The sequence below is a fragment of the Notamacropus eugenii genome, chromosome 2, assembly GCF_028372415.1.
Source record: "Notamacropus eugenii isolate mMacEug1 chromosome 2, mMacEug1.pri_v2, whole genome shotgun sequence".
Taxonomy (NCBI): Eukaryota; Metazoa; Chordata; class Mammalia; order Diprotodontia; family Macropodidae; genus Notamacropus; species Notamacropus eugenii.
In genome coordinates this window covers 206498362-206521317 of record NC_092873.1, presented here as the reverse complement: position 1 = coordinate 206521317, position 22956 = coordinate 206498362, and the positions used below count along the sequence as shown (strand labels likewise).

The 22956-nt window shown below is 35.7% G+C and overlaps 1 protein-coding gene and 1 long non-coding RNA gene across 19 annotated transcripts in view; one reads left to right on the top strand and one right to left on the bottom strand.

The window, feature by feature from the left end:
- The window catches only part of TRDN (triadin), a 561781-nt gene that overhangs the window by 168415 nt on the left and 370410 nt on the right, over nucleotides 1-22956 (top strand). For 10 of the 15 annotated variants that reach the window (XM_072643203.1, XM_072643201.1, XM_072643196.1 and 7 more), the window contains one exon: nucleotides 439-498. The exons of the other annotated variants lie outside the window; for them this stretch is intronic. In XM_072643203.1, the coding sequence (XP_072499304.1) occupies nucleotides 439-498 (60 nt within the window). The remainder of the gene's footprint in view (nucleotides 1-438; nucleotides 499-22956) is intronic. 15 annotated transcript variants of the gene reach the window in all.
- Nucleotides 566-22956, bottom strand: part of LOC140526742 (uncharacterized) — a 66994-nt gene continuing 44603 nt past the window's right edge. The window contains exons 2-6 of one of the 4 annotated variants that reach the window (XR_011974507.1): nucleotides 22591-22882; nucleotides 21037-21655; nucleotides 18224-18274; nucleotides 16966-17087; nucleotides 566-11349 (exon numbers count right to left, since the gene is read on the bottom strand). This is a non-coding gene — a long non-coding RNA (uncharacterized lncRNA). The remainder of the gene's footprint in view (nucleotides 11350-16965; nucleotides 17088-18223; nucleotides 18275-21036; nucleotides 21656-22590; nucleotides 22883-22956) is intronic. The other 3 variants (XR_011974508.1, XR_011974509.1, XR_011974506.1) reach the window with 3 other exon arrangements.

Genomic DNA, 22956 nt, shown 5'->3' with positions numbered 1-22956 from the left:
TTCTCTGATTGCTCTCCTGATGCATTTGGGGAGAGAAGACTTGAGGCCAAACAGTAAGTTTTAGAAATTCTTGCCTCAGGCAGATTCTGTGATTGGTTATCTCCAATCTACAAAAGGACATTGAGGATTTTTGCAGGAATAGAATGACTTTCTCATCAGTGCTGCTAAATAATGGGTGAATCTCAATATAGAATTACAGTATATAATGAATTTATCCCAGCTCTCAAGTCTATTATCCTTAATGGAACATGATGTTGACATATATTTTCTTGCATGTGAAATGTACATGAAAGTGCAAATTATTTCCTGAGAAAAGAAGTTGAATGACCCCAAATCAAGGTTGCTGATTTTCATTGTTAGACTGCTTCTCTTCCCTGAAGAGAAAACACAAGGTTGTTAAACTTTCTTCATTCCTCTTTTTTCTTTCCACTCTGTTAGATCAGTTTGCATTCTGTCGCTATATGATTGACATGTTTGTCCAAGGGGATTTAAAACCAGGTACTCCAAACCAATTTTTGCACTTTTCTGTTTTAATAATCTTTTTTTCTGAGGTTTTCTGCTGCTCTGTGGACTAATATGTTTCTTTTTTGTGGTGATTGTTTTTTGTTGTTGTGGAAAATGGAACAAATGAAACAGAAATAGTCATTATTGCATGGGTTATTGCAAGCTGAAGCAATTGAAAGCTACAAGTGCTAATATCTTTACTAATCTCTTGAAGTGAAGCCAAGAATCATCTTAACATGTCAAGAGAAGTAGGCGAGGAAAAAGAATCTCGAGACAAGTCACCTTATTTTTAATACCAAAGAAAAACTATATTTTAGATCTCACTGGATGATAGACCCCTTTCCTTTCATTCTAACAGCCATATGTGCCTGATAGAAGAATTCTGATAACTACTCTTGACAATCTATATGTGATCTCACGGATAATGGTGAAATAAATAGTGACAGTTTTTTACAAGTTAATTTAACTCACATATGCTAGGCTTATCACTTGGAAGCACCAATAGAGTTATTTTGTTAACATCTATTAAAATGATTAATATGCTCCATATATTTTAGAACTCTATCTTTTAGTAGTAAGTTATCAGTATGATATTTATTGACTATTATATTATTACTGAATTGATACATTTTAGTGCTTGCATTTAGTAATACAACTTCAAATACAGTAAAACCTCTCTTATTTTCATCACCACATTTAAAAATAAAAATAAATAAATCTTTTGATAGTTTTCCAAAAATATTAATTTGACTAGTAATTCTTATGATTTTTTAAATCTAAGCTAGAAAGCATTAGGTTTTCCTTACTGAGACTTTAAGGAGAACTGTTTTGAGTTCTGAAGTATCAGTTATCTCAAAACTTTGTCTGTAAGAATGATTTATTTTTCAAGACTTCTGAATAACCAAGATTTAATCACACTAAAATATTATTTTAAATACTAGAAACACAGAAATCTCAAAACTATGAGAAATTTTCTGGCGAGGCAACTCGGTGATGCAATGGGTAAGAAACAGTCAGGAAGCTCTAAGTTCAAATTCAGCATCAGACACTTATTAGCCCTGTAACCCTGGGCAAATCACCACCTTAGATCACCTCATATGTAAAAGAGATAATAATAACTCCTACCTTGCAGAGTTGTCATGAAGATCAAATGAGTTAACATATATACAGTCCCTTGCAAACTTTAAAATTATATTATTATTATTTGGTAAATCATGATGCCAAGATTGGTGGAAATGAATAGTCTTGAACGTTGTTACTGGTATATACAAATCACACAGGAGAGCCTTCAGTTCATCTGCTATACTTTTATATCCACCTTTATATCCAACAATTTTCCCTGGAGGAAGCCATCAAATTCTAGTCCTACTTCTCCCATACCATTAAAACTAAGGATTCTTAATCATTTTTTGTGTGCCATAGATCCCTTTGACAGAACCACCTTTTCAAGATAATGTTTTTAAATGCATAAAATAAAATATTTAGTACTGCGAAGGAAACCAGTTTACAGCAATATGTTTATGTGCATAGAGGGGTAGCTAGGTGGCACGGTGGATATAGAACAATGGGCTTAGATTCAGGAAGACTCATCTTCCTGAGTTCAAATCAGGCCTCAGACACTTACGAGTTGTGTGACTGAGCAAGTCACTTAATTGTTTGCCTCACTTTCCTCATCTGTAAAATGAACTGAAGGAAGAAATGGCAAACCGCTCCAGTATCTTTTCCAAGAAAACCCCAGATGGAGTCATAAAGAGTTTGACAGGACTTCAAAACAACTGAAAAACTAAATTTATATGGATATGTATTATATATGAATAAATTATTATACACATGTATATTTAAAATCCATAGACCCCATGACTTAAGGCACAGTCATAATTTACAGATGGTGACAAAATTATTTTTTTAACTTCATACGAACAGCTATTTGTTTGCAACAAGTTGTAAATGGCATATATTGTGTTGGCAAGGGGAAATAATGATTAGCATGAATTAACAAATGACTAATGTGTATTAATTTCATTATTTATGTATTTCACTAAATCTTTTCTGCATCATCTTGCAAGACATGATAATCATATGTTATTTGCCAAGTTAATACTAGTAAATAGGGAATTTGTCATAAGTTTATGAATTGTCAAATTAAATATGAGCCATCAGGACTCACTTGCTCCTGATTAAAAATTAGTTAGGGATAGAGTGTAATATTCATGGGACTCATCTTTTCTTTCTGGCAGTATTACAATAAAGATCTGCTAAACACGATGCTACCATCAGTGTAAATTTATGGGAGGCTATTATCAATGTGTATGCATAAAGTTCCTGGCAAAATGATGAACATTCCTTTTGCATATAGTAATGGCATAATAGTGATAACATTTGTTCAATATATTTTGCTGAGTAGGACCATATATTGACTTGGAACTTGAAAAGAGAATACTAATTAACAACAATGAAAGGTTCAGCCTTTGGCCTATGTTTTCCATGTTCGTGGCACTCTCATGTCATTAACCATTTGACCTTCACCTCAATTTTCTGTTTTCCTTCTTTTTCCTATTCTGAATTAGTTGAGTAGTTAGTAATTTTTCCTCTACACTTTCTCAGTGACAGAATTTCTTGAGTTAACCAGGTAACAAACAGAATACCATTGGGTCTCCCCATTCTTCATTGTGTATCTGATGAGCTACCATGATAGGGTACAGGTGTCAGCAAGACAGGTCTGGCTAAGAGAAGCCAGAATCAGGAATTGATTGAGACAGGAAATATCTGGTAGATTTAGAACAATCACAGAATTAGAGCTGGAAAGAACCTAAGAAGTCATCTAATGTAAGTTCCTCACTTAGCAGATAAGACAACCATGGCCTTGAAAAGTCACTATTCATGCCATAAGTCTAGTAGGCAAAAACCTTATGTGACAGAGATGCAGGATCTTTCAGCAGGGACTATAAGAAATGAAGTTCAGGGAAATGAAGTAGAACAAGAAGTGACCTACAGATTGAGAAATTAAGTATTTAGTGTATAGGATGTCAGAATATTAGTGAGATTGGCCTCTGCAAGCAAGATGCACTTAAGAAAGAACACTGGCCCCCTTACATAAAATTTTAGTTTGATATTAGCACAAAATTTGATCCAGTTAGAGTGGTCCAAAAATGGAAGGCATGGCTTTTGGAGGCAATGAGTTCCTAGTCACTGAGGGGTTTTAAGGGGCAGGTAAATGATTATTTATCAACACAGACAGCTAGGTGGCACAATGAGTAGAATGCTGATTTGAAGTCAGGAAACTCTGACTTCACATTCTACCTAAGAGCCTAATCCTAGCCGAGTTACTTAGGACATGTTACTTAATTTGTGAAATGGGATATAAAAAAACACCAGCCTCACAGGGATTTTTAATGAAATAATATAACCTGGATAAAACACTTTGCAAACTTTAAAGTACTGTAAATGGCAGTCTATCATCATCATCATCATCGGAGAGTTTCAAATTCATATATATATGTGTTTGATTAGATAATCATGGAGAATTTTTGCAACTTTATAGCTCTGTGATTGTCTTCAAATACCGGAAGTGTCATAATCGGGAAGACATAATAGACCTGCTTTTGCTGTCCATAGAGGACAGAACTAAGAGCAGTGGATAAAAGATAAAACAAAGTAGATTTCAGTTTGATGTAAGGAAAAGTTTCCTGTCAAAGACAATTATTGCCAAATGGAATCATCTGCCTTAGGAGTAAGTTCTCCACCACTGGGGGCGGGGAGGGTCTTCAAGCTCAGGCTAGATATACTACTTGGCTTCCAGTGGCAATTGGACTAAATGACTCATGAGGTCCTCTTCAGTTCTTAGCATCTGTATTAATTTATTTCTAGATATATATTTTTTATTTTATGTCTGTGAATAGTCTATTTACATGCTTTCTAGATGATTGTTATCTTTTCCAGCTTGTTTTTTCCCCAATTTTCTATTTGCCCTTTCTTTTTTCCTTCATGATTTTTAATGGTTTGAATGCTTATGATTCAGGATCATTTATAAGATGGTAAATATATATGCCGTCTCCGAAGTCTCATGCAGTTTTAAATTGTGTGATCTAAGAGCTGAAAACTGCAATAAGATTTTTGGGACACTTTGTACTTGAGCTAAAGATATCTCTTTTAACTTGGCCTTGGATAAGATTCTGTCTTTGATTGACAATTAGATAAAAGAAAAGGGCAGGGAGGAAAGCCTTTCCTCAAAGTTTATTGATCTGCTTGTGGTTAGTTCAGTGTTTACCCAACATTTGTGTTTCCATCTGTTTCTGTTTGGGATTAGTTGAGCCCCTGTTGTTGTTTAGCTAGAACTCATTATTAATTATTTGTAATAGTTCTTTTTTTTAACTAAAATTGAGACTTTCTCTCTGGAGTGTAGTATTTACTTTGGAAGATATTGTCACATCAGTAGCAGTAACCCAAATCATAAAATTAATGACTACATTATTAGTGAAATGTGTTCAATGTCAGGATCTGAGATGGTCTTGAATCAACATCCAGCTATTTATTATACTTGTTTAATGTTTGACAGAATTAGGAATGCATAGAATATCGGAGATATTAGATAGTGAGGTAATTCTCCCAAATTTAGCCTCCAGACATTCTGGAATAATCAAGCATTCAAAAATAATTAAGTACCTTCTACATGTGAGGAGCCACTATAATAAATATTAGAGTTAAAAGAAAAAATGAAATATTCTTTGCCTTCAGGAAGTTTGTATTCTATCAAAATAAAATCAGAGAACTTGAGTTTGGATCCCACTTCTAACACTTGGTACCTGTGTAATCTCAGGCAAATTTTTAACCTCTTAAAGCTCAGTTTCCTGTTCTAAAAAAATAAAAGCTTGGACTGATGAATGATGCGATCATGTCTAGCTCCAGTTCTATGATGGGATGTAATGGATGTCCAGAGAAAACTAGCATCTCTGGTGTGAGGTCTTACCTAGTCCATTTTAGGGCTACTCATCCACCTTTCCTGTTCACCTGTCACCCACCCTACTCTCACCTGTGGATCCAAGAAGCTGTAGCATACACAGTGGCCATACCCCACTAAAACCATTTCAGTAGATGGGCTAAACCAGATTTAGAAAACCAACAAGACTGAAACTCCTCAGTGAGTTAGGTTGATGATTAGCCCAACCATATAAAGACATCCCCCAGTAGAATAGGTGGATGAAAACAATTTGTTTCAGTAGCAGTGAAGGTGGCTGAAGCAGTCTCTGCAAAGTGCTTAGAGCTTGTACTTAGAGAGAGAAGATACCATCCTGGGCCATGACCAACCATTCTGACTTTTCTTGCCACTGGATTACCTGGAAGAGAGTGAGGCCAATGACTTTATACAATCCAGACTCACTTCAATTCAATTCATTTGAGAGTCGAGACATCACCCCATGATGTCAGTAGTCCTTTTCAAATTGAAGGACGAACAACAAGATCTATGATCCTGTGATTATATCAATTAACATTTCAATATATTGTAATTAACAATGACTATAAAAATGCGTGTGAATTAAGTAGACATTATAATTCTCCATAGTTTGCTTATACAGTTTTATGAATACTGGAAATCCACCTGTATAAGTCCATAATTCGAAGGTCTGTTTTAATGCATGGCCAATTGCAAAGATCAAGACCTTAATATAATCAAAATTCTAGAATCAGAAGGGGCCTTATGGATAATGTAGTCCAATTCCCTTACTTTAGAGATGGAAAAATTGAGGATCATGTTAAGTGATTAGTCCAAACTAACACAGGTAGAAAGTGTCGGAGGTGAGATTCAAATTTAAGTCCTCTGACTGCAAACTAGAGTTATTTCAACCACACAACATTTTCTCATTTAGTGGCAGTATAAACAAAACTGGAACTCAGATCTCTTGAATACTAGATCTTTTCCAGGACACCAATTACATCTTATTCCAGATACTTCTATTTGAAGTATATAATTCATCAAAATCTTTAACTTATAAACTATAACTTATAAATTACATGTGAAGACTTTTGTGATATTAAATAGACTAACTATCAAGTTAAGAGCTGTTAGATTAGATTGGCTACTAGATAAGTGATTCATGGAAACTTATCTGCGTGGCATAATGCACAGGTCATTATCCTTCATATACACCCCAACATACCTGAAAAGGTATTATACTTTACAAACAGAGAGTATCTAATGTGGACCAGTAGTCTCTAAACTTTTGACTCATAAAAAATAGCAAATAATATGTTTATACTTATCCACAATTTTTATTATATACTGTGCTATTAATAATTTTGCACATTATAAAAGAAAGGAATGAGCTTTTACTAAGCACCTCTTATGTGCAATTTTTAAGTTATTTCTAGTCAGACCCCTAGTGGACCTAAGTTTGAGATGAGGGCTGCGTGGGGGAGAATCATCTATTACAAACAACATCTAGGCACTTGCTTAGTTGGACTTATGGACAAAATTGAGCTGGTAAAAGAATACACACAGTTATAAATAAGAGCAGTCACCTTGCTCACAGAACAGGACAGACATACTTTAGGCATGGCGATACATTTAGACATCAGATCCAAGGACCTTGCCATGGCGTAGTTAGATGATTGACTTTGACATTGAGTACACCTTCATCTGCACAGCCGTCACGAGCCAAGTTCAACCTAAGTTCACGTTTCTCTTGGATAATGTTTTTCACCCCCAAATCAACTATTACATGACTTCCATTTCATCCAAGCCATGATTTGATGTCAAGGCAATTTAACACACTTGGTGTGTCATTTATGACCTTAAAATTGAGGGTACTCTTCTGACAAAAATGTCCTTTGACTCTAATAAGGTATTCTCTAGCAGTCTCTTTGCCAATTCTAGGGATTTTAATTTCCTAGCTGGAAAGGGCCTGCAGGGGAAAAGTTAGCTTTTTCGTTTTATTATGACCCTCTTTGTGAACTTTAGTGTTACTTAACTACCTTTTGGTAGGATCCTGCTGAGAAGATGTCAAACATAATTGTGTTATGGTCCCTGTTATTTAAGGGTTTAATCAAATTCATTTCCAGAGTTAACTGCAGTGTGTTAGAAAAGGCAAAATCAAACATAATCTTGCCCCTTGCTGTCTTCAGAAGATAGATAGATCATTGTATTAGCAAAAAACCAGACCCCAATGGGTGCTTTAATGTTCCACTGAGTTTATATTCAGGCCTTGAAAGGTGTTGAAGGCTTTTCCCCTTTTGTGTCAAGTCTGCATCCTCATTTACTTTGACTTGTTATTTGAAAACTAAACTTTTTGGCAGACTCACAATTGAAATAAAAGCATTTTAATTCAGTAAAACATCTTCTCATACTATTCATGAGATTATAAATTAAGAACTGGTAACACATTTTGATGAAGGCCATCAAATCTAACCTCCTCATTTTATAAATGAGGAAATTGGTGCTTATAGACATTAAATGACTTGGTTGGGATCACCCAAGTAGTCAGTGTTTCAAGTGGATTTGGAACCCAGGTTTTCCTGACTCCCAAATCTACCCCTCCACTCCATTCTCTCATATTGAGTCCAACTAAATCTCAGTGGTTTTCTTTTTAATTAGTTGAAAAAAATGTTTATGTGTTTTTTAAACTTTTCTGTACAATTTTTATTTTATTTTTAAAAAATTTCTCAACATACAATATTCATGATCACAAATTAGATCAAATAGGGAGTATGAAATTTCTAAGACATGTTCATCATGGTCTCTATTTTTTCTTTTATTATCTTCATTCACCTATTTGGCATTTCTCTTCATTTAGTCTCCTTTCCTTTGATTTCTTAATCTTTTTTTTTTTTAAATACCTACATTAATTTACTTACAGCAAGACAGGTCTTAATTATTCTCATGAGTTCTTTCTATGTGGGGAGGTACAAAACTTATACAGGAAAATATTTTTACTCAAATATAATTTAATGTTAAAATCAAAGTTAGAAAATGTGCCTACCTTGTATAGCCCTCTAGATTGCTTTTTGTCCTGATCTGGGAGATGTGTGTGTGTGTGTGTGTGTGTGTGTGTGTGTGTGTGTTCATCCTTCATTGCAGAAGAAGACCATGCCATCAGAGAAATAATGACATCACATGCCCTTGACTTTGTTTTTGATTGAGGGAGGGCTGTGCAGGTCACCAGCCTCACATCTCCTTCAGAGCCATCTGAATTCAGTGACCAGGTATTTATCAGGACAATCTGGGAGATGACACAACATATAGATGAAGTGCAGTCAGAGACTGGTCAGTTCTACCAAAAGTACAGATTAATCTGAATGACTTCTGAACACTGAGCCTAACTGCACAATATTCAGAAGAGCAAAGGGAGGTAGAGCCCTTTGTGAATTCAATAGGCTAAATTGAGCAGTCCTCAGTCACCGTTGCCTGCGCCATTCTTCGGTAAATGAGAAAAAGGTATACATAAGGAGATAGAGTGGTAGAGTAGAAAGAATACTGATTCTGAAGACAGAAGACTAGGGTTCTTATCCCAACTGTGAGGTTTATTACTTTTATTACTTGAAGCAAATCACTCAATATCTCCAGGTCTGACTTAACTTATCTATAAAATAAAGTGCTTGCACTACATGACTTCTGTGGTTCATTCCAATCTAAATCTGTGGTCTTATGACCCTATGGCTTATTGAAATTCTTTTGATGATCAATAGTTCCATTAAATGTACAGCTAAGTGGCACTGTGGATAGAGTTCCAGGCCCAGAATGAGAAAGATGCATTTTTATGGGTTCAAATCTAGCCCCAGACACTTGACAGCTGTGTGAACCTGGGCAAGTCACTTAACCCTGTTGGTCTCAGTTTCTTTATCTGTAAAATTGGCTGGAAGAGGAAATGGCCAATCATTCCAGTATCTTTGCCAAGAAAACCCCAAAAGGGACCACAGAGTCAGACATGACTGAAAGGAGTAAATAACTGCAACAAGTAGCTTTAAATGGACTTAAAAGTAATTCCAACTGTTTTTGCTTTAGTATTCTACCTCTTCTCTAGGAAGAAAGGAACAGGGTTTGAGCAAATTACATCAGTGTACTTTTCTTCCTTCTTTCTTATCATCAACTCACCTCCCTCTACCTAAATCTCAGTTTCTAGGGCATATCTTCAAGTTTTATGTGGCTACTGAAATCACTGAATTTGAAACTAAGATGCTATGATATCCCTTTTGATTTCAATATTAAAGTGCAGCAAAAATGAAGGAATCATTTAATATCCATCTTGAAGAATTAAAAAGGATTACTTTATAGAAGATGGTAACCACATAGTGATGAAGCAACAAGTCATGAATCATCCTTGAAGTTCAATACTGAAAAAACTCAGAGCAGGTTGGCAGCCCCAATACATCAGAGCATTGGCATCTTGCCCTTTGGTCTTGGAATTAGGATGGAAAATTCACCACTAATTTTTATTTTTGGATTCCCAGAAATTAGCCCAAGCTACCTGGGGGAAGTCAATTACTCATTCTGGTTGTTAAAGTCTAAATGACAGGAATTTAGAGAGGAGTGTGACTATTCTCTTAGAAAGTACATCTGAAAAAAGGAAGAAAGCTTTTCATGAAGATGGACAATGAATAAATAAAACACCTTAGTTCTTTAAAAGACACATAGAAAGAAGATGAAAGTGGTAGCAGATAATGGCAAATTAATTCAAAAGAGTTGTGCGCTTCTGTTAAATAGTGCCAACAGTGATAAACCTCAAAAGGAGCAGAGTCTGGTAAGGAATGTTAAAAAGAAAAGGGGATGGAAAAGTCTTTTTTAGTTGCATTGGGTGAAAGAAGACCATTAAGGGATAAGATCCTTACTTGGGAGGCATTGAACAATTAAGTCCAATATATATGAAAGAACAGAAGAAGTTGAAATAGAGAGAAAAACAAAATAATGGCTGCCCAAAAAATGGTGATCTGTAACATTGAAAATGGATGATACATGGAAGGCAGAAATACTTCAGTCAGTTTTATTTGTAATGTTGTTTTTCTTTAAATATTATTTGCAGCCCAGAAGAATGAACTCAGGACTAGAAAGGAAAGGACAAAAACTTGCTATGCGACTTAAAAATCAAGAAAAAGGAGGAAGTAATAAGGGACAATCTAAGTTCCCTAACTGAAACCAAGTTACTGTGCTTGGATGTACTATAGTATTCTAGAAGAACTGGCACATGTGACTGCTGAGCTGATGTCAGTGATCATTGAAAGGTTATGGAGAATGGGACAGTTGCTACAAGACCACGAAAGAGAATATGTCTCAGTGTTCAATTGACTTTGATTCTTGACAAACTTCTATTATATGCTTGGTCTTATTGTGCTACATCATTATAACCTGGAATTTTGCTAGAAATCAAAGTCAAGGTTATTATTTTAAGCAGATGATTTACCAGCTTCTAGTTTCTTTATTAAAAACAATGAAACTGTAACATTTAGACTTAATGTCTAAGTCATTACCAATGAACTAAATCAGGAAATATCATGATAATATCACAAAATTCCAGGATGTAAGAACTTGAATGAAACTTGGAAGCCATTTAGTTCCATCTGCACCAAATCAAAAAGCCAGTCTAAAGAAATGCCATATGTTGGAAATGACATTTCAGAAAATCAATTCAGGGAGAGCCACTGAATTTGAGAAGGTACTCACAGAAGATGAAAGTAGTAAGTTCTCCAGGCCTTCTAGTAGAAACTTATGCGCCCATTTCATAGGAATATTATAGAGGGTATTCCTTCTCAGGTATAGGTTAAGTAGATGAACTTCTAATTCAGATTCTTTTAGTCTATAGATGATATTCTGTAGATGACACCATTTTGAAAGAAGTGAAGATTCAGTTTTAAAGATATCTGAAAGAGACAAAACCAAATGATTGAAAAAATAAGATGAATAATGGTTTTGGCATCCAGAAATGCAGGCACAGGGATATTAGCAACCAGTAAACCACATATTTTGTTCCTGATCTCTGTGGATTCTCCGAGAATGAGTTACTCATCCTGTATTGAAAATGTGAGATTGAAACAAGCAAAAACTTACAAACAATTTTCTAGAGCGGACAATTACAAATGAAGAAAAGACTATAAAATCTTCCAGTTTTTCTTCTGGTGATTCTAACAAAAACAGATAAAAATCAAGCATGTAACTCCATCTTTCTTTTGAGCTCCCCTTACCTCAATTTCTTTACCTGTAAAATGAAGACTTTGTGTTATGTTCTGCTGAGGTCTCTTCCAGTGCTAGACATATAGTTCTTTTAAGAAAAACTGGTATATGAGACTTTTAATCAATTAAAATATATTAAGCACCAACCACATGCCAGACACTATGCTTTGCACTAGGGATACAAAGATGGAAAGGAGACGTATTTCAATCATTGTTCTGATCGCATGCTCAATTTCTTTATCCCCTAAACCTATCACTTTTCCAGACTTCTCTGTTTCTGTTTGAAAGCACCACCATTCTTCGAATCTCCTGGGTCCTAAGCACAGATTCAAGTCCTATTCCTGAACTATATTGGGTATGTGATTCTGGAGAAGCATTTAATATGTCAGTGCTCTGGGCAATTCTCTAAAAGTATAATTTATAGAGAAGTTTCTGATTTCAAATTGGTAGAGGGACTTTCCTTACCTGAGAGTTCCTTATATCAAAAGAATCAATGGTTCCAGTCCCTATCCCTTTCATTCAAAGTGAACAGCTTTTGTACTGGAAAGGACAGAATAGGTGGGATGGTTAATGCAAAGATAAGGAGATAGATGATGAAGTGTCCTAATAACCTAAGTATGAGCTTTGACTCCTCTCTCCTCATCTCCTCGTCATCGCCATCAGTTGTCAAATCTTGACATTTCTACTTCTACAATATCTGTTGAATCTTACCCTTTCTCAATCCCTTTTGCTTAGATTATTATAACAGCCTCCTAATTTATCTCTTTGCCTCAAGTCTCTTCCTGATGTAGTCCATATTCCACAATTCTACCAAAATTAATTTCCTTAAATGTGAATTTGACTCTGCTCAGTTAACTGAATTAGTTTCCTATTGCCTCTGGGGTAAAATACAAACTTTTCTGTTTAGTTTTTAAAACTTCACAACCATGGCTGAATCTTTCAGCCTCATTGTTCATTACTCTTCCTTCCTTGCCCCCCTACTCTGTGATTCAAGCCAAAGTGGTGTTTTCTTTGATCCTCACACTGGACACTTTACCACCCATGTCCTTGTCTTTGTTCTAGCCATGCTTCATGTTCTGTACTTTCCAGTACAAAAGTTATTCACTTTAGGGTAAAGGGAATAGGAACTGGAACGGTCATTCCCTTATTATAAGGAACTCTCAGGTAAGGAAAGTCCCTCTCCTAACGTTAGTCAACTTTTCTACAGCTTATACTCTTAGAGGATTGCCACGTAGAACACTGACATATTAAATACTTCCCCAGTGTCATTCAGCCAATAGATTCTTGAAGTGAAACTTAAATCCAGGTTTTCTTAGCTTGGAGGCCAGCTCTCTACTGAATATGCTATATGACCTCTCTTGAGAGAGAAAACAGAAGCAAAATGAAATGTGAGTTTGAAGCTTTTCTTTTCAATATACAGTTTTAAGGACTATTCTTGTTGTCTTGACCATTCTTCAGCACCTCCAGTTCATTCTGAGCTTTGAGACTCCTGACACTGTGCCATGTTTTGGGTTTTTTGTTTTGTTTTGTTTCATGTTTATAAGTGATTCCTTTCCCCTGCTTCCATCTTCTGGACATACCTTTGAAATTTGCTGTAATTATTGAGTCGATAAATATTGACAAAAGCATTTAATATATAAAGAATAAGAAGTACTGCATAAAATTGAAGTGTTATTTTCAAATCTAAGTTGACCAATGAGCTCCCTATGCATCCAAAATGGATTCTCTAGAACCCTCCCTCTTTTACGACTTTGTTAATTTTTTCATTAACAATTACATTCTTGAAAACTTCTCATTCTTCCTGTACTGACTTCCCCTACAAACACTCTTCAATTTTTTAAAAACAAGTTTTTGTGGATAACATCTGTTTCTTACACCATCATAGTTTCCTCAAGTATTTCCCTCCTACCCACTCGGAGGGATCCCACTGAAGAAATAATATTCCTAAAGAGGGAAAAACAAAATAAAACAAAGGCATAGTTGATCAATACATTGGAAAAGTCCAAAAATCTGTGCGATATATAATGCCTATGAACTTCCTACCTCCAGGAAGAGGTGGTTGGAGGTGTCCTCTTATACGTCTTCATTTGAATCAAGTTCTGCTTGTTCTTTGTAATTTTGTAGATTCATCTTTGATTTGTTGGTGTATAGCTGTTCTTTCCATTTACATTGTTGTAGTTACGTATATTGTTTTCTTGTCTGTTTCCCTCTTTATCAGTTCACATAAATCTTCCAATGTTTTTCTTTATTTGTCATATATACAATTTCTTTCAGCACAGTAATATTCTATTACATTCATGTACCACAATTTGTTTAGCTATTCTCTAATTGATAACATCTGCTTTATTTCTGATTCTTTGCTATTACAAAAAATATATATAAATATTTAGTGCATGTGAGGATTTTCTTCTATGGTTTCCTTGAAGTATAAGCCCAGTAATGGAGTCTCTTTTTCAAAGTGTATTGACATTTTAGTCACTTTATTTGCATTATTCAAAATTGCTTTCCAAAAGAATTTTGGTATCTCACAGCTCCACCAGCAATGTATCACTCCACAAACCCTCCAACATTATTTCCATTTTTGGTCATTTTTGTCAATTTGGAGGGTGTGAGGTGAAACCTCATCCCCATATACATTTTGCCGAAGCCTTTTTTTCAAACTGCCCAAATAATGATGACAGTCACAAGCATACTGATGGCATTTTCACATATAAAAAATAAATAATTTGACCTCATTGAGTCATTATAATTGATCTTTAATATTTATGTTATATTTCTCCTGGATGTTATATGTCAAATTTTCCTTTAAGTTCTGCTGTTTTAGTCACAAATACCTGAAAGTCTTTCATTTCCTTAAATGTCCATTTTTTTTCATTCAGGATTATAGTTAAGTTTGCTCGGTAAGTTACCTTTGGTTGTAACACCTGCTCTTTTGCTCTATGAAATATAGTATTCCAAGACCTATAGTCTTTCAATGTAGTAGTTACTAAGGCTTATATAATCCTTACTGTAGCTCCCTGATATATTTTTTTCCTTGTTGCTTCTAAAATTTTCTCTTTAACCTGGGAGCTTTGAAATTTGGCTATGATATTCCTGTACACTTTCTTCCAGTGATCTCTTTCAGCTGATGATTGTTGGATTTTGTTTTTCTAGTTCTGCTTTGTCTTCTTGTTCTAGAACTTCAGAGCAATTTTCCTTGATAATTTCTTGTAATATTACATCAAGATTTTTTTATTGTAATTTTCAGATAGTCTGACTATTCTTATATTATTTCTCCTCAATCTGTTCTACAGATCAGTTGTTTTTCCTGATAAGATGTTTTACATTCTCTTCTATTTTTTTAATTTGTTGGATTCTGTTTTATTATTTCTTGATGTCTTAGAATGTTATAAGCTTCTTTTTGCCCAATTCTGATTTTGAAGAAATTATTTTCTTCCTTAACTTTTTGATTCTCTATTTCAAGTTGGTTGATTTCTTTTCATAATTTTCTTGGATTGCTTTGTAAAAAAAAAATTTTCCTTGATCTCTCTTATTTGATTTTTAAAGTGCTTTTCTAAGTTCCTCCAAGAACTCTTTTTGTTCTTGGGACCATTTGGCATTTCAACCTTGGACTCTCCTCTCCACTTCTAAGACATGGCCCCCACTGTCCTGCAAATGATCTTGCTCCCTGCTGTCAGGTGGCTGCAGACTACAGCTGTCCTCTCTACCCTAGAACTGAAACCAGGGACTCTGCGGCCCTGCAAGTGCCCACAGCCAGCAGCTACTTCTGCTGCACTCACTAGATGTATAGTAGCTCCTTCTCCCCTGCAGCCACAGCCTGGGACAAGTCTGCTTAGCAGAGTGGAAGGTCCTTCAATCTTCTACTCCACCATCAGACATCTCTCCACCCTCCCCAATGGTCTATGAGATCTAAGGCTGAGACTGCCTCCCAACCCAGTTGCCCTCAGGGCTTATGGTTTATTGTTTCTGCAGAGTCAGCACAGTGGTATTTTGCATTTCACTAAGGCTGAATCTCCAGCCCTGGAGGCCCTTTTTTCTTTCCTGGGGTCTTCTCAAGTTGTCTTAGGAGAGCAACTGCTTAACCCTAACTTTTGTTTTATTTTTGTTGCACTACTTTCCCTCTGAGGCTCTGTTCTGTCTTTTTTTGTTGAGGAAATTTGGAGAGGTGAAAGTTTTATGACCTACTCCACCATCTTCCCAGAATTCCCTCAACACAACTTTCTAAAATAGAAGGATCACTTCTTTTCAAGGTTCTCTTCATTTCTACTTTAATAAAAACATCTTTTTTTTTTTTTTTAGGAAAATCAGATTTAGAATAATGTCACCCCTCTGTGCTTCCTCCAAGTTTGAAAGCATTAAGATAAGCCAAAAAAATAATCATTAGTTGTTCTGCTTTTCAATGAGAGAGAATTCCAGCAAATATCTGGATAATTGAAATCCTTCAACATTATATCAATTTTCTAATTCTAGTGTTGTAATCTATTTTCAGAGGCTCTCATCTTTTTCTTCTTTCTGTACAATTGATTGGCAAAATATTGTCATGACATACCATTCCCATTCCTCCCCCTACTGACCTTTAAATGCTCCTCTTCATCCCTTAATCTTTTGATTCCTGGATTTCCTCACATGAAGAGAAGGGAGGAGGATAAATTTTTTATTGACGTATAGGATATGGGGTGAAGAAATCTCTACAGATGCAGGTCAATACCTTCTCTGCACTTTATATTCTTAGAGAATTCTCTGTAACCAGAATTTAAATGACTTGTCAAGTGTCCCTCACATAGTATGTGTCAGATGCAGTACTTGAACCTAGGCTTTCCTGACTTTGAGGCCAGCTCTCCATCAAGCTAAACCTCCTCTTCTCGGAGTTCCTTAACATATACTGTTATGTGACCTATTCCTTTTTTAATAAAGTTTATTCTTTTATAATAAGAAATCTCTTTCGATAACTAGGTCATAGGTAAAATCATAGTGTTAGAGATGAAAGGGGTCTCCAAACTCATCTTGTTCAATATCTTCATTTAATAAAGGAAGCCCAGAGTGGTTAAATGACATGTCTAAGGTTACAAGCTGACCTGACATAGCCACTGGTTCCCCTTTGAAGTTTAAATGACATGACCAAGGTTATATAGTTGACTTGACATAGCCAATAGCTCCCTTTTGAAGCTTTTGCTATTATATTTTATTTTATATTTTTAAAAATCCTCCTTTTTTTCACTTAAAGCTCTTCATAGCTGGCCCCTTTCTTGCCTTCTAATCATGTACTTTGTTACCCTCCTCCCACTTTATAATTCAGACATACTTGCCTATTTGATGTTGAACACACATGATAGTACTCCATCTCCTTTCTCCATGACTTTGTATTGGCTGTCCTCCATGCCTAGAATTCACTTTTTCCTCTTTTCAGCCTCTTGGAAGCCTTGATTTCCTTCAAAATACAGATCAAGGACCACTGTCTTCATGAAGACGTTTCTGTTTCCCCAGTTGCTAATGCACCTCCTCCCCAAAACGACATTCTATCAATTTTGTTTCACTTTTGAATTTTTATTCCCAGTGATTGGAATACTGCATGGCATGAAGAAAGGAAGGGATGGTGGGAGGGGTGGGGGAAGCATTTATTACATGCAGTTAGGTGGCTTAGTGGATAGAGTGCTGGGCCTGTGCCTGGAGGAAGAAAGACTCATCTTCCTGAGTGCAAATCAGGCCTCCGATACTATTAGCTATGTGATCCTGAGAAAGTCACTTAACCCTTTTGGCCTCCTGTCTCCTTATCTGTAAAATGAGCTGGAGAAGGAAATGGCAAACCACTTCAGTATCTGCTAAGAAAATCCCAAATGGGGTCTCAAAGAGTTGCACTTGACTGAAAGGCAACTGAACAACAATGAAGATAGCATTTTAAGAGTAAAGAGCACTTTGCACATGTTATCTCATTGGATCCTCACAACAGCACTATGATGTATATACTATTATTCTCCCTATCTTAGAGATGAGGAACTGAAGTCAAGAGAGGTTATATGTTGTGCAGAATAACCTGACAGTTAAGTTTCTGAGTCAGGATTTGAATCTACTTCCTCTTGATTCATAATTCAGCATCCTATTTACTATCTTATCATATTGATTTCCTATCAATGGCTTCTTGAAGTGGTTATTTCTGTTTAAATGTTTACTAATAACAAATATCTGGTCATATGAGTAAGTGACCTTGAAAATAACCTGGACTATTTTAAGTTAATGCAAATATGAAATTTGAATCAATTGACCTTATGAATATGACTGAACACTACTTACTTTCTAATATTCTAGAATGTCTGTGATACCATTATAATTAAATAAAATTATCCACTAGATCATAATTTCTATAAAATAATGAGTGTAATGAACTACATACTGGTTTTTATTTTAAAGAAAAGTCTTTGGTCTCTGGTAGTGAAAGAAAATTGCAATATGTAAGTAATGTCAATTCTAGTAAGTAAAACAATATGTAAACTGCACAGTGCTGATGAAGGTGGCAAAGTGTAGAAGCTAAGTGCTCCAAACTTGTGAAATTAGAGAATTGAGAGTTACCAGATCTAGCACAAAGCCATGTAATGAGGTCTTTAAGAACAAGTCTTCCATCTATTGTGGGAGAGAACAGAGAAAAATTAGGTTATGATTTACGCCACATTGATTTATTTGGTATACTCACAAATAAAAATAATTCTTTTATTTCTCCATTCAGTTCATTTTAGCAAATCCTTATTAAGTACCTCACATGACCAAGGTAATATGTGAGGTCCTCCAGAAAAATGAAAATGAATCTCCCTTGGTAGTCTTATATTCCACAAGGGCAATATAATGGGCACTAAGAGAAGTAAATATTAGGTCATTTGAGGAGAGCAAGATGATGAACAACTGGGAGGAAGAGGGGAGAGTTCACACAGGAGACAGCATCTGAGTTGAGTCTTGAAGTAAAGTTAGTAGTGGATTCCAGGCTTTGGGGACAGCTGGTCTGAATGGATGGAAGTGGGAACGGAATACCTACTGCAAGAGCCCGATTTGGCTGGAACATCAAACAGGTGAAAGGAAGTCATGGGATATAAAGCTAGAAAGCCAAATATTCAGGTAGATCTTAAACATACCCTTCAGATTCAATTTCAAAAACAATTTTCCGGCTTCAAAACATGTTAAGAGTCATCTAGTGTAAAAATAGAAGCACAAAGCAAATGAAATATGGCAATTATTTTAGTAATGAATGGGAAGAAATTGGAGGCTGAGTAAATAACTAAACATATCCCCTAACAGAGTTTTATTTTTCCCTCTCATAATTATCTTCCTTCTCTAACTCCTCAAATGCCATTCACTTTCTCTTGTATTACTGCTGAAAATAAGCACTAGTCTGGATCTTCACTTGCCATTTCTTTTTCCTCTATCCCTCCATCTTATTTAAATGAATCTTCAGACTTCTCCATACCAGTTGTCATACCTTCTTGCTATTCTTAAAACTATATCCTCACACCTGGACTAATGAAACAAGCTTCCTTTTGGATCCATATTTCTTGTTTTGGGGCCCTCCTTTTTCTAATTAAAATGCTCTTTGAATCTATAAAAGCAAAAGCCTGTGAACATGTGCCATAGTGTTATACACATGGTCAGTTCTGTTGACTCTTTAGATAGGCTTTCTAAACAGATGTCCAACCATGACCCTCTTGAAAAGACAGAAATGGTAGTCAGGACCAAACCAAAGACCTGTGTATCAATTCTTACTCTCTCAAAAACCCTCTAAGAGGATTGATATTGTCTCTGTGACCTTTGACCTATATTAAACAAGGTCATATGATTTCATTTGCTTCCTGAATGTGAAAGAAATACTGTATACCCCCAATATATTGTCATATGATCTGGACCACTATGGGGCCAAATTCATTATGAAGAAAGCAATCCACTGGGCATTCTTAAACATGCAAGCCATCAGCCATCTCTTTCCCGCTATGTGTGTTACCTGAAGACACAGAGAAAAAGCCATCTCTGGAGGGGGAGCATGTGCCATCTCCCAATAAGATTCATTCCTCCTTTGCTTATAAAGATACTAAAATGAAAGCAGTTTCATTGATCTGCAGAGAGCCTATAGTGCCTATGGATTCCTAGGAATAGTTTCACCAGGATATCTGCATGTCTTCCTGTATCCACTCTTTCCACCTTTACCTCTGAGTCAGAGGAAGAATGAAGTAGAACAGCACGAGTGAGCATGGACTGAAGGGCAAGCTGTGTGCTTTCTTTCTCCCTATCTCTGTCCAAAAGATCCTGGCCAATCTCTTAATTGGTCAGAGTGAGCTATGGGATGAATTATATTCCTCCAGGATCTATGTTCTCTGTAATATATGCCCAAGAGTATGTATTTCTTTTCTGCCTCACTCCACTGTTGCCTTGTGTTGTCACTTATAAGTGATTCTGATGTGATGTATTTTCAACATATAGCTTATGGAAGTTCTCTCTGTCCTGTCCTCTCCAGGCTTTTTTCTAGCCTTTTGTCCTACAGGAGACAGTCCCATGTCTTCCTACCTATTCTCTATATGTATCTCTGATTTCATTCTCTTGAAGGGACTTCAGACACCATCTAGTCCAATTCCCTAGCTGAGACAGCTAGAAGGCACAGAGGATAGAGAACTATACCTAGCTCTTCCATCCTTCAACTTCAAGTAGTTTATTTGATATTCTGAATCCCTTGATCATTGACCGCTACTTTTTAAATTGTGGTCATTTTAAAATAAGAGAAGAATACTGTAAAATCAACAGCATGAATCAAAAAGATATGAGAGAGCTTTAAAGACAGTCAGGATGTGGTAAACTTGTTGTAAGGGGGGAAAGTATAAAAGGAAGAGGGTGGTTGTTTGGGTAAGAATAAAATGTGGCAAAAATGACATCCCTTTATCTCCTGGAAAATTATTACTGTCTTTCAGGCAATAGTATCCCATTGTAACTTTCGCACAATGTAACTATATTCTTTAAAGTTTTGCTTTCCCTCCCCTTGACTTGTAGAATAATTGATTTGCAGAATAGTGATTTTACTTAATCCTCTTTTTCAGTCATTTTCTAGTTCTCCCATTAGAGATTATTTCAACCCACATGAGCCTAAGAGATTTATAGGGAACCTTAATAGACAGTATGTTTGATGTTTTGGGTTCAAATCCTGCCACAGAATTTCATTGGTTTAGTCATTATAGGCAAGTCTTTGTTTTTTCACCTGAAAAAAGGAGCAAATGATATTTTACACTACTTATTTCATAAGGTTGTTGCAAAAAGAGTTTTGGAAACCTAAAAGTGCAACATCTTTGTTGAGTTGCTATTACTATTATACCTTTTTACATATAATTTTAAAAACTATTTTCCATTAACCTTACTTTGATTTTCAGTCTCCTCTTAGGATCCCTAATGTGGCTTCCTATTTCCTTTCATATTTCATTTCCTCTCTTCTAATAATGAGGTTTGAGACTTCTCACTTTTGTAATTGTTCTGATCTCCCTCAGCATCCAGTCCTGTATTTGATGCTTCCATAAGGCAATCTCCTGTACATACCTTTAAGAAAAATATTCAGGTTGTGAAAATTCAGAAATGGTCTATCTATCTAGCTATCATCTCCACCCATTATTTTTCAGCTTCTGTTCAATGTCATTTGAATAAAAGTATAAAGTTCTGGGAATTCTGGGTTCCCAAAGAAGCAAGAAAAAATGTAACAGTCTCGTTCTAGGCTACATTCTAGTCAAACAGATTCATTACAATGCTTAAGAATCTCCCATATATAATATAAGTGCAGATGTTAATTTCATGTGTTATCCTACCAAATACTTTGATATGCTATTGGAGATGAGTCTTTTTATACTTACAAAGATAGGTCCTCATAAAACAGATATGGACTGTAAGGAGGTGAGTCAATCAAGTAGCAAAAATGAGGAATGGTCAACTTGCATGCTCCACTGATATCCTTGGACCATCAGGAAAAATCAAACCCCTGGTGATGAACTTTTCAGAGGACCAAAATGAGATTCATACAAGAGGATGGGCATGAAAATTCATAATTTCCATTACTGGAGAGAATTCTCACATCAATGAAATTAAAGCTCCATTTTACTATTAGAATATGTAGGATAGTTACAGTTATGACCAGCTACATTAGAACAAAGTGATCACTATTTATTTAATTGCATAGATGGGGATGAATTTGTCAAGTATTTCAGAATCCATTGGATTAAAAGAGCATATTTGTAGATGAAAGCTTATTGATTTTTTTGCTACTATTTATGATAAGCATTTCCATGGCAGGTACTGTAAGGAGCATGTCATATATGGTAGTAAGTCACCTGATATGATACTGACCATCCTATACCTTGTAGCTTCAGTGCTTGATACAGGTCAAAGGCATAATCACTTTCCTTTCACTACGGTATCTACCATTTGCCCCAGTAAAAGACTTGAACAAAACATTTCAGGGCAGGAAAGTAACACAATACACTTTAGATAACTTCCTAGAAATAAATAATCTTGTTATCTAAAAAGATGACAGGTTTCTAAGCATTGCAAATGGGCCCTGTTTAAAGATTACTTTATATAGTTTTGCAAAGGATCCTCCTGAGACAGGTGCTCGGAATTACCAAAGACTGATCTGATAAATGCAGCAATAATACACGGGCAGCATACAGAATTAGGCAAAAATGAGGGAAATGAGAGGGAAATCTAGCTCTCAACTATGAGAAGATATAATCCCCAGAACAAGTGCTAAATCATCTCTCCAGTTCTACTTCTCACCCTAATCCAAACTTACTTTCAATAAAGGCTGACATTTGCAGACTGTGAGGGTGTTCAAGATAAATGTATTAGTTTGTGGTATTTATCTAAATTAGGCCAATTAAAATGTCTAGCCACACTGAAATATACAGTGAGCAACAGAATTAACTTACCGCAGAAAGAGAGCAGAGCTTCTGAAGGAAGTTATGGTTTTTATTATTTGCTTTGTTTCGCCTCCCTTTCCGCCCTTCTCTTCTTTGAAAGCCTTTGTCATTGAACGACTTCTGAGGAGGAAAACTTTTCCACTTCTTAATTGCTTATAGCATGGTGTGTATGTTTCTTTACATCCTTATTTCCTCAAAATGCTAATAAGGTTGAGGTACAGAGATCGGCGTTTTAATGATACTTGCTTTGCCAAGAACTAGGGGGAGGAAATGAAGGCAGCATCTGTCAAGGGTTCAAAACCTTAAGGAGGTAGGAAAAGAGGGGTATGAAGAGAGAGTTTTAATGTAAATTTTTAGAAATATATCTACTATTCT